Here is a 12,984-nt window from a genome sequence, read left to right as displayed (position 1 = left end):
ATTGTGATCCCAATCCGACCCTGGTCGCAGTCATCTGCCGTCACACCCACATCGGCAGCACACCTATTCACTAGAGGCCCCGGCTCATCACTCTGCCACCGGCCTCATTGCGTCACCTCGCACATCCCAGCACCGGACCGCTTCACAGGTCTCTGGGGCATCCGCATCGCTCACCGCCGCTGCCCCATCAGCTTGTGCCCCTCCGAGAGCCAACCACGCATAAAAGGCACCAAGTGCACTGCCACAGAAAGGCTTGCAGGAGAAGGTTACAGCAGAGCTCCCAGCTATGCGCCCATCATGGTCGGCAGCTAGGCCACGCCCCGTCCCTTTGGCTTTTAAGATGGCTGGATATCTACTTTAGATTTCTTTCGGATAGAAAAACAATGGGGGAGTTAAAGAGAGAAGAGAGTCTAAGTAATGCACGGTGTAGGAGTAGGATGCACCTTTTGCACTCATCTCTGTATATTGAATGTGAATCTTTGGTGAACTGTTGTACAAGCAGAGGGAAACTTGTATATAATTATCCAGTTGCCAGATATGTTTTAATATGTCGCGTTTTGCGATGTTAGAAATGAGTTGTCGAGCTGAAAATTTAGACTCCTGTAAATGCACCAAATGTGTGGTAAAATTAATATCTATAACTACTGTCGACGGAATGTAGTTGGTGAATTTATATTACTTGTTCCCCCATCGCTTCAGGTGACCAGTTAGCAAGGCCAATCATGCACAGATTTTTTCTATTATAGACAAAGCAGTGGCGTAACAAAAGTTTAAGGGGCCCCCCTGCAATGTACTCGGAGGGGTCCCCGCTTCTGATTTAATCCAGAGCGCTCAGGCCTGAGTACTGTGCTGAGGGGCCCCCTGCAGCTCGCTCCCCCCCAAACTACCACACAGCGGGGGATGCGTGGACCTGTGTTACGCCCCTGAGGCAAAGTGATACTTTGGTCCAATTATGAGTTGTGCGAAGCAGTATCCCTGATGGGATATCATTGTGCTTAGTTATAGATGGAGTGTGTTCCAGCAGTCGTATTTCCAGGGGTGGAAATACCAGATCTGTTTTTACTGGCTGTCTAAATCTTTCTGGCAAAATTGCTTTGGGAACGGGTTGTGCATGCTGTCCTGCCCTTGTCCCATCCTCTGGCCCGCTGCCTTCTCTGTAGCATAATGCTCCTATGCCTGCCCGCATACTCCCCTTCCATCAGCCACCCTCTTCACCCTCAGCCCAGCCTCATACTGGCTCTCTACTAACATTTTCCGCCTCCTCAGAGAAGGTGGTAAATGTGGAGGTTCATTCCTATGTAATTGGGAATTCTATGCAGAAAAATTAGGCCTAATGCTTCGGGAAATAACTTTTAATAGGCATAGTTGGGTGCAGAGATACTGCCCAAAATCCATAATCCAGGGACCTAGTATCTTCATACCTGGTGTCTCAGTGCCCTTGCTCGGCAGCGGGCCCACTTTAGTAGTGCTCCAGGCTGCTGCCTAGGCTTGTCTGACAGTATAGGATTTTCTGGAACGTTACTATAGAGGTCAATTTTAAAAATCCTTTTTTTTTCAAAATATCGTTGAATGGAACTGAAGTTGATCTGCAACTAGATATAGACCTCTTCTTGAACACAGAGAAGTTCAGCATCATTATGTTAGAAATGTTTGAATGGAGAGCTTCAAATATTTACATAAAGGCAAAGAAATCCTAGCAATGAGAATATTCCTTACAAAAAATGTCTTCTAAAAAAGTCATTTTGATAACACTAAAAAATAAAAGCAACTCATCAAATTTGTTGCATGCACGCAAGCATTTCTGCACACACACGTCATCCCCATTGCAAAACTTGGACTTGGGGGCCAATGATCATGGTGCAAATGTTTGTATCCCTCATTCACAAAGAGATGCACCAGGATGTGAGCCTGGCACACTTCTGTTTGCCTGATGGAAAGACAAGGATACAATCCGCAATACTGGAAGTGATTGAAATGTAAACTTGTGCAGTTCCCTGTGTGGGCTCTTAGAGACATATGTAGGAAAACGCACCCCATGGACCATGTGGAGAATCGATTGGGAGGAATCTGATGACTTTGTGGTGGGGCTCTCCAACCATGCGGCTCAATGAAAAGGGAAAGGCATTCTTGATTTCCTCTCCTTGCTTCGTAGTGTAATGGTTCAGACCTTATTTTAAAAGGGGTGTTGGTTAGGCGGCACTATGTGCCTTAAAGAAAGAACTTTAGTATAGGTATAACAAGAAATGGTGCAGGGTCCTCCTCACCCACGAGAGCTCAAAGGATATGAACCTATGAATCATACTAATGATTATTTATGGATCCAAGGAAGTAACTTTTCCATTTCGTTTTTGCAGAATCGACGCGCTGGAGAATGGAGAGGAAAAGCAGACCTTGGACCATGTGAATGGTGGCCCGCCAGTCATTGTCCGGGCAAGAGAAGGGTCTAAGTCAAAGGAGAGGGCACGCCCCCGCTGGCTACGTCGCTTTAAGCAGTTCTGGAGTGCCCCAGTCACAGCCTTTTTGGCCGATGTGATCATGTATATCACCTTCCTGTTGCTCTTCGCCTATGTACTGCTGTTGGATTTCCAGCCGGCGCCACCCAAAGGCCCCTCAAATTCAGAAATCATCTTGGACTTCTGGGTCTTCACCATGGTGTGCGAGGAGATTCGCCAGAGCTTCTTCATTGGCACGGCTCCGGTTGCACAGAAGGTCAAGCAGTACCTGCAGGACCCCTGGAACCATTTTGACATCATAGCCCTGCTGCTCTTCAATTTGGGGCTTGTGTGCAGGTGAGGGCATGGTGTGTTTGAAGGAAGGTGACAGATGACAGGTGCAGCTGTGGGGCGTCTATGTAAGAATAGCCGGTCTCGGAAGCTCACTGATGGTGCTGACATAGGGTTCCTACTCACGGGAGAGTTCAGCGCATAGGAAGGTAGCCTGGAAACTGTTCTCATCGAGACTCTCACACACTAGGCAGCTGTGCTTACCAGAGAATTATGTCTACATCAAGTTACATATGTTTCTAAATGATGCACCATTCCAGGTATTGTGAGTTTGTATGTATGTGTGTATATGTGTGTATATATATATATATATATATATATATACATATATATATATATATATATATATATGAAACAATCCCTGCTGCCTCTCGCCCGGAGCCCAGTGCTGGAAACCGCTGCGCAGGAAGAAGAGAGGAGACCTCAGGTGCAGTGAGCAATGTTTCTTTATTGTACCCTCGAGGAAGCGGCACACAGCATGATGTTTCGGCCTACACAGAGGCCTTGATCACATATATATATATATATATATATATATTACCTACTGGCGGTCGCCAGTAGGTAGTTATAGTTAGGATTTTTTTCAATGTTAAATCTCAAAATTCTATTTGGAATAACTGTGGCGCCGGTTGACGAATCTGCCTGAAAATTTCTTCAAAATGGCCTCTTCGAGCTCCGGTCCTTCGCTGAAAGTTTGGGGGGGATTCGTCAAGCGGGGGCTGAGATAAAAGGGGGGTCCCAAAACGCATTTTCCCCATGTTAATTTCCATAGGGCGGTCGACCTCACTTTTAGCCCGAACGGCTGAATGGATTTACACTAAACTTGGCAAAATTGTAGGGACTGGTAGCCATCTTGTGTCTTGGTAGTATCGAGACACAAGAGGTGGCCAAAACAAAGGGGGAAATGACCATAAGGGGGCAGGGTAGACCCCCCTGACCCCCTAGGTTTGATGTGGGGGCTTAAAAAGGGCCCCGCGGGGCAACATTTTTTTTTTGTTTGGCGCGGGGTGAGTGCCCGGTACACGCACCGGGGAGCGGACCGGGGAGCGTACCATGAGGAAAAATGAATGATAGAGTTTTTAAAAAAATGTAGCCATTTTTCAGAAATTGGAGGTAGTTCTAAAAAGAACTGTTTTTTTTCTTCTTTTTGTTGTTTTATATTTTTTATATTGTTTTTTTGAACATTTTGTACTTTTTTGGGATTTTCTGAACAGTTTTAGATTTTTTTGTATTTTTCATGGGGAAAAACGAAAAAACAGGGAATTGAAAATGGCTCAACTGGAGCAAAAAACTAAAAGAAAAGAAAAAATTAGGGTTGATTGGGGCATTTATGGTTGTCCCCAGCAAGGACGATGAGCTTTACGCTCTGTTCTCCGTAGGAAATGGTCTTCCCACAATATTTACAGATAATTCTGAAATCTGAAAATCGGGGCTGAATGCACAGCATCGTCTCACTTTCCTCTGGTGCAGACGCAGTGGGTTGTTTCCTTTTTGAGCTGGTTCTTGTTGATCGGGGAGGGTTACTGGCCAGCTCCCTCATTTCTGCAGCAGAATAGTTTATAGGATGTTTGCGCTGCATGTGGCGTATCATTGTGTGGTTCCCAAATGAATATTTTTTATTTGGGTTTCCCCTGGAAAGTTCCATGCCACAAATTTTGCAACTGACCTTGGGTGCATTTACTTTTTTTTCCCCCTCTGGGAGAGTAAAAAACTCCCAAATAATGTGTGGTCTTGACACCGTTCCCCACGCACTTCTTCTCTCCAGACTCTGGGACTTTGGTCTGCGGGGAACGGTGTGGAACTGGCTTAAGTCCTTTCTATCCGACCGCCGGCAGACAATCTGGGCGCCACCTTTCTCTGCTGAAATGTCACCGCTTGAAGTGGGGGTCCCGCAAGGTTCCATCTTAAGCCCCCTCCTGTTTAACATCTTTATGGCCCCCCTGGCGGTGACGGCGGAGTCTTTTGGCGCCCGGATTGTCAGCTATGCTGATGACACCCAGCTCCTCTTTGTAAGTAACAGGGATGGTCAGTTTGATGGTGTCCAGGTCAACGGATGTTTGAGTGCTATTTTTGAGTGGTTTGGATGCCATGGGCTGAAGTGCAACGCCGACAAGTCGGAGTTGCTCTTCTTTGGCTGTACATCTGAACCCGATTGGAAAACCTGGTGGCCGAAAGACATGTCTCCTCCCACTAGCTCGTCTGTGAAAGCCAAAAATCTGGGAGTGGTGATTGACAAGAAGCTATCTTTCGGACCACATATTGCATCTCTCACTGGGAAATGTTTCGGCATCCTGCGGATGCTTCGCAAATTTCTCCCCCTAGTCTCTATCCAGCACAGAAAAATTATTGTCCAGGCACTGATCTGCTCCAGGCTGGATTATGCAAACATTCTGTTTCTGGGACTTCCCAAATATCTGGTCAGGCGTTTGCAAATCGCCCAGAATTCTGCAGCCCGAGCCATTTTTGGCCTTCCAAGGAAAGCCAGAGCCACGGATCTTCTCGCCACATTGCATTGGCTACCAGTTGCAAAAAGGATTTTATTTAAAACACTGACCACGACTTTCAAGGCCTTGCATGGCATAGGCCCCAAATATATCTCCAAACGACTGTCTTGGTATACCCCTCTCAGATCTCTTAGATCCTCGTCCTTATCAAAAATGAGTGTTCCCACTATCAAACGGGCAAGAGTAGGAGGACGGTCTTTTCGGCACTTAGCCCCTCATGCATGGAATGATCTTCCAATCTCCCTAAGACAGACTTCCAGTCTTCTGTCTTTCCGCAAGGCCCTTAAGACCTGGCTCTTCCCGTAATCTTGAGGCTGTTTTTATGTCTGTATGCCCTTTTGGTGTTATGTTTTTTTTTCCCCATCTTCGGTTGGGAGTCTTCGTCAAAGCGCCGGGATACTCCAGTGGAGTGGCCGTGCGCTATAGAAGTGTACAAATAACATAACATAACATAACATAACGTATGGGGTATTGTGTTCTTCCAGCCATCTTGAACTCCCCTCCTCCTGCTCCTCCTCTTCCTCTTCTTGAAGAACACCAATTATATCTTGAGGAGGTCCTTTTGGTGGTTGTGGTGGTGGTGGTGGTGCAGATGCACCAGCTGCTGCTACTACTGAAGCCATTATTTTGAGCAAAAAAGTAGAGAGACCTACAAACAGGTCTTCCTAAGTCAAAGGACAAAGTCAGAATAAGGAAAAAAGGTGGGGTCTTTCATCCTTTTGAAAAAAAATTTTTATTGAACCAATGAAAAGTGTTATTTTCAGGTCACATGGCCAGGGGCTTCATCATTATGAAACCAAAACTGTTATGAACCAATAAATTGTTATTTTCAGGTCACATGACCCGACGCGCTTACGCTACGCGCCCCGGGGCGCGCCCCGGGTCGCGTCGCGTAAGCGCGTCGGATGTTTACGTTGCGCGATCGTATTCGCTCGAGTGCTTCCGGGTGCGCTTACGCCGTGCGTATCACGCGGATGCGGCTACGCGATACGTCACGATCATGTTTTCGTTCGCGATATTGGCGCTTACGGGACGCTCCCCGGAGCGCGCCCCGGGGCGCTTTATAAAAGTACGCTTTTCGGGGCGCTCCCCGGGGCGTGCACTGGGAGCGCTCCAAAGCAAAAAAAAAACTGTAAAAAATAAAAATTGGGAAAAACTGTAGGGACTGGTAGCCCTATTCTCAAGTGGTTTTTACGAAAATTAACTTTGAAAAATATATATATTGTGCTACATTGGGCTATATATATGTTAGAGCCAAAATGTAGCCCAAATGTAGCCCAATGTAGCCCAAAGATGGCCACCAGAGACAAAAAACAAAAATGCAGCCCAAATATCAGCCAGATGTAGCCCAACTGTAGCCCAATGACAGAATGTACCAGAGTGTTCTAAACAACTAGAGCGCTAACAGTCTTACTTATAAAGTGAGACTTATAGTTAGGAATTAGCATTAAAAAACCTATTAAATTCACTGAAAAAACCATAGGTTTCACACCAGTTATAGTTAGCTGGAAATTTTACTGACATAAAACCATTGAAATTCCACGTAATAGTTAGTTGGACTCACTATAACTTGCTCGTGTAATGCACTGCTGATGACGTCACATATTACATCACTCATGACATGGCCAGTGACATCACTCATGACATCACTGATGACACCATCCTTGTGACAGAGTGACAGACCTCCTTTCACTGTAATGTAACCTATGAAACACATATTGAAAAATATTAATTAAATTTTTTTTTAAAATGGAGATACCCATACCAGTTACAACAACCAATTCAATAATTCCACCATCTATATACACATTCACTCATTCACCAACAGTTCTATATAGTCACTCATATATATACTCCCTCATCAGATGTAGTGATACACCTATGCATCCTGTTACACACCGACAGTCATCCAAAAGTTACTCACACACATACTCACACATGCAAATAAACTTTTGAACATCCATTTATTTGCATATACAGCTATACACACACAACCACCTTACTTCTAAGGAAACTTACACATACTTACTCTCTTAAACAATCACTTATAGAAACACAAACTTATTAAAACAGGAACTCTTACAATCTCTCACTCTCACATATACTCACTTATATACATCAATACTCACATATACTAGATTAAAACATATGTAGTTACTGATAAAGACACTAGTGAGACAGTCATTCACTCCCTAACACACATATATACACACACATCCACCCATACAGTCCTGCACATATGCTGTCTTCAAAAGACATAGAAACAGTGAGTCAATCATTGATGCACCTATGTGTTAAGTAACACCCCCACCAAATCATACAGACACTTATACTGATACTAAATAAACATCTAATAACCCATATACACACACATGTAGCTACTCACCAACACATGCACACATAGTGGATGACAACCAGCCGCCTGAAACTGAACTCGGACAAGAGGGAGGTCCTCATCCTGGGCTCCTCACCCTCCGCCTGGGACGACTCCTGGTGGCCTTCAGCCCTGGGCACCGCACCCAAACCGACAGACCATGCACGAAACCTGGGCTTCATCCTGGACTCCTCCCTCTCCATGACCAGGCAAGTCAACAACGTCTCCTCGGCGTGCTTCAACATCCTACGCATGCTACGGAAGATCTTCTGGTGGATCCCCACCGAGACCAGGAAGACCGTCACCCAGGCCCTCGTCACCAGCCGACTGGACTACGGCAACGCCCTCTACGCCGGTACCACCGCCAAGCTCCAGAAGAGACTCCAGCGGATCCAGAACGCCTCAGCCAGACTCATCCTCGACATCCCACGAACCAGCCACATCTCCGGACATCTGAGAGACCTCCACTGGCTCCCCGTCAACAAAAGAATCACCTTCCGCCTCCTCACCCACGCACACAAGGCCCTACACGACCAAGGCCCGAGCTACCTCAACAGACGAGTCAACTTCTACGCTCCCAAACGCCACCTCCGATCAGCCAACCACGCCCTCGCCGCCGTCCCCCGCATCCGAAGAGCGACTACAGGAGGAAGGTCCTTCTCCTACCTGGCCGCCAAGACCTGGAACTCCCTCCCGACCGACCTGCGCCTGACCCAAGACCACCTCTCCTTCAGGAAGAAGCTGAAGACCTGGCTGTTCGAGCAGTAGCGGCACCCCCCCCCCCCCCCCCCCCCCCCAGCGCCTTGAGACCCTACGGGTATGTAGCGCGCTTTATAAGTGTCACTGATTGATTGATTGATGCAGCCACTTATACACAAAGTGAAACACTGATACAAACATTTAAATATTTAAACAATACTCGCTAATATATGTATTCACTAAGATACACTTAATAAGCCAGTTAACCAATCAAATTTTTTTTTTAAAACATCCATTAAGACACTTATTTAAACATGTATTTTTCCATCGACCTTTACATATACATATATAAAACATATTTATTTTTCAGAAAGACACACATTCACTGGATGGTGTCATCAGTGATGTCATGAGTGATGTCACTGACCATGTCATGAGTGATGTAATATGTGACGTCATCAGCAGTGCATTACACGCGCAAGTTATAGTGAGTCCAACAAACTATAACGTGGAATTTCAATGGTTTTATGTCAGTAAAATGTCCAGCTAACTATAACTGGTGTGAAACCTATGGTTTTTTCAGTGAATATATGTATATATATATTTATATTACCTACTGGCCGTCGCCAGTAGGTAGTTATAGTTAGGATTGGCTACCATAGGAAAATCCGAACATTCTATTGGGAATAACTTTGGCGCCGATTAAGGGATCTGCCTGTAATTTTCCTTAAAATGGTCTCGCTGCGCTCCGCTCCTTCCCTGAAAGTTTCAGGGGGATTCGTGAAGTGGGGGCTGAGAAAAAAGCGGGGTCCCAAAACGTGTTTTCTCCATGTTAATTTCCATAGGACGGTCTGACAAGTCTACAGCCCGAACCGCTGAACGGAATTACGCCAAACTTGGCAAAATTGTAGGGACTGGTACGCAGATGTGCCTTTGCTATGTTTGGTGAAAATTGCTCCAGTGGTTTTTATGAAAATTAAATTCAAAAACACATATATATCTATAGGCGCGCTGCCGGCGCTCGCCGGTGCGCGTACTGGGGAGCGCACCTGGCGCGCTACGGGAGTGCGCAAGCGAAAGCTGATTGGCTGTCGGGTGTCTGTCAACATTCTAAATAGTCCGGAGAGTCCGCCATCTTGTGTCTCGGTAGAATCAAGACACAAGAGGTGAAAAAAGAAAGGGGGATATAATTAAAATGGGGCAAAGTAGACACCCCTTGACCCCCTAGGTTTTTTGAGGGGGGCCTAGAAGGACCATGAAGGGCTTAAAAACTTTTTTTATTTTTTTACTTTTCGTGGGGTGAGCGCTGGCTGGTGTACGCGCACCCTGAGTGCACCACGGGGAAAAAGAGTGTAAAAAAAATTGAGAAAAAAAAATGTTGAGTGTTTAGAGGAAAGTGATGCATTGCTGGAGTGTGTCAAAAAAATGATGCAACTCCAGCAGTGCCAGGCCCATGTGAAAGGGCTTGCATCAGTCTTACGCCTGCTGTGATACAGGCGCAAGATTTGGACGCAACAGCGTCATAAAAGTGACGCAGTGATATCTCTTAGATTTCACTGTGTCACCTCTGCGACCCTTTCTTGCATCAATACACCCCTTTTGTATACATTACACCTGACGTAGGCAGTGGCGGTGCGTCCATTGGGGGCGTTGGGGCGTTGCCCCACTAGCCATGGACGCCCGCCGCTGGTGCCAGCAACATATTTACAGTATGAGTATTTTTATTTAAAGTTCCTTTTGTGTTTACAATAAATCAGAGCGCACAGCGCTACAGGGCCGGGACGAGCAGAATCGGGCATTGCGTATGGAAGTGGGCCGTGGGGGGCGGGGCTGCGGCAGAGAGTGATTGTGATTGACAGCGCACACAGGCAGGCAGCCAGAGCGTAAGCACCTGCAGCGGGGTCAGGGTGACTAGCTACGCATGTAACAGCCAGGAGTGCTCATAATTGAGACTGGCCTGCGCATGCGTAGTACCGAATAAACCTCGCCCCCCCCCCCCTGTAGCACTGAGAGACATGGCAGGGACCCGGGGCCCCGGTTTCAATATGGGCAGTTTTTCTCCTGCTCGTAGTCCAATCCTGGCGCAGTGGCGCTGTTAAGCCTGCGCCAGGATTGGCTGAGTAGAGCAGGGGTCAGGATCATGGGGTGCCGCGCCTGGGTGTTTGCTGCTAGTTCAGTAATGGCCAATCACATATGGCTATATCAAGCCAAGTTGAGGTGATTGGCCATAAGCTACAGTGACGTGACCGCGCGTGAGCAACTGAAAGTCGAAGGAAGGTTCTAGAAGACGACGTTGAACTCCAGACTAGGTGACCACTGAGACAGACCAGTTGATCCAAGTGCGTGACGGTGACTGACTCCTGTCCTGACTCACTCGTCGTATCGTATGGCAAATTAATGTAAGTGCAACATTATTATCTTATTACAGTACTACTTGTATGTACACTGTACAACCACCCCAGAATTCACATTTTACACTCTAGTTGCACTTGTCTCAATGTCTCCCCCCTTTTCGCACTTTTCTCCCACGTTTGTAGTCCTGGGACTAATTTGTGAAAAAAACAATGTTCTATATGTCCTGCACGACGGCGGCAGGCTAAGTGTTCGCTGCTGACATCAGCTGTGACCTGCACATCCTGTCAAGGACCACCCAGCCAGGCCTCTACCCTTCAGACATCCTTACATGGATTCATTCTCTAGGTGTACATTCGGGCACAGAGCACCTTGGCGCAGATGGCAGCCTCCGTCACTGAGGGTGTCTTTGGAATCCAATGTACAGGCTGCCGGAAATAAGGGGGTGGGGGCGTCATAGGCACACATGTTTGCGCGCCCGTTTTGTGTGTGCTAATACCCAACTTTTCAATTACTTTTTCTGCGTAATTACTATCTAAGCACTGGCGAGGAGTGCCCGGGTAAAACAGAGCGGACCAATTTAATACCAAATGGTCAAAATGTACACAGATAAACTACTTGCTGTCACGCGCTCAGGGTTTCAGGGAGGCTGCGTGGGCTTTGCTGGGCTGTGCAATGTAACAAAAGGGGGGATGCATAAAAGAAACCTCTCTCCTGTCCGACCTGTCGCCCTGCAGTGCAGGCCCATTTAGTGCAGCAGGCCTCAGGCATAGCATGTGTGTGGGTATCCAAAGCACTATTAAAAAAAACACTAGAAAATAGGCCCCGGCCACCGTGCTCTCAAAACGTTTGCGCCGTGCACTGTCTGATGGCCGCACGAAGGATCAGTGCACTGAATGTCGTGCTCTCTGAGGGCTGTGAAGAACATTGTCAGTGGAACACACTGCGGGCTACATACACATTCTCAGTGCACCAAAGCAAAGCGAGGCCTACATTTATTTATTTATTTATTCGATTTTATATAGCGCGAACTTTACCCGAAGGTGTCAGATTCTCAGAATGAATGTGCCTGTCTTCTGCCGACAGTGTTAAGTAAAGGTTGAAGGCAACGTGCGTGCAAACTACCGGCTGCTTTTTTCTTTCGGAAAGTCATCTGTATAATGCCGCATATTAGCACTAGAATTTTGCCAGCCGCAATTTGATAATTTGATAATTTGAGCATTGTACATGAAATAATTTTGATAGCAATAAAGGCTTGTTTTTTTGAAGCTGTGATCAGTTGGATTTCATTGTAATGTGCATTTGGGGGTTCCAAAAACAAAGTTGCTGCAGCAGAAGACATGTGATCAGTTACTTTTTAACAGAGGGCAAACGCATAACTAGGCATGCATATAAACGTACAAACAGTACATGAGGCTGAGATGGAAGGGAGAGGTGGGCCGCACATCAGTGGGTGAGGGGTATTCATGGATTAAAGACTAATACTAGTATTCTGGGATGGGCCCATCGAGCATTCATGTGTATAGTACGGGTCTGATGCCATTTGCACAGCTACTAGAGGAGTCCTTCTCAACCAGAAGACTGTCTGAATGATCCTGTCTATCTCCAGAACTATTAGATGCCAAAGGTGGATGTACACACCTGTGTATCCTGTAACATGAAATGTTTGGGGATTTAGCCCCATGTTGGCAAATTGGAACAGTCCAATATTAGTGTGTTGGGGGCTATTAGAACTGGGCTAGCCAGCAATTCATGGGGTCGAGCCTAGCCATTAGTGTGGCCTGACTTCTAAGAGCTAAAACAACGAGTCTCGCCATCAAAGGTTTTAGCATGTAAATGACAGCAAATATCATGTAAAAATATACTATTTCAAATTGTTTTTTTTATTTTTGAATGCTTCTGTTTTACATTCGTTTGTCCTCCCGGCATTAACAAATATTAAAATTAAGCTTTTAAACATGGGCCCCCATGCCCTGACATTATGCTTTGAGTGAGCCTAGATATGTCAGCTCTTCATGTACAGTATACACAAGCCAATGTTGTGCTAAGTGGAGCAACCTTGTTGTTTAGTAATTGATACGCAAGAGTGTTTTTTCTATTTAGAGCACATCCCAAACTGAATTTATCCAAGGTGCACTTTAATCTAACAATCAATCAAAATAATGCTCAGTGTATTAAAATGCTTTGGATAGGATCCCAGAATTTGGTCAAGTGGGGAGATTTCACAGTCGCTGGCAAGTTTTGAAAATGGCCACATTAGGCGACAGTCATA

At 46.2% G+C, this 12,984-nt stretch overlaps 1 protein-coding gene across 1 annotated transcript in view; it reads left to right on the top strand.

Moving 5' to 3' along the window:
• The window catches only part of LOC147701495 (transient receptor potential cation channel subfamily M member 4-like), a 1,534,183-nt gene that overhangs the window by 1,042,984 nt on the left and 478,215 nt on the right, over window positions 1-12,984 (top strand). The window contains exon 17 of the mRNA XM_086929348.1: window positions 2,355-2,789. Coding sequence (XP_086785474.1) covers window positions 2,355-2,789 — 435 coding nt within the window. The remainder of the gene's footprint in view (window positions 1-2,354; window positions 2,790-12,984) is intronic.

This window comes from Lissotriton vulgaris, chromosome 7 (assembly GCF_964263255.1).
Source record: "Lissotriton vulgaris chromosome 7, aLisVul1.2, whole genome shotgun sequence".
Classification (NCBI taxonomy): domain Eukaryota; kingdom Metazoa; phylum Chordata; class Amphibia; order Caudata; family Salamandridae; genus Lissotriton; species Lissotriton vulgaris.
The sequence above is the reverse complement of the archived record's forward strand: the minus strand, read 5'-3'. Positions and strand labels throughout refer to the sequence as shown.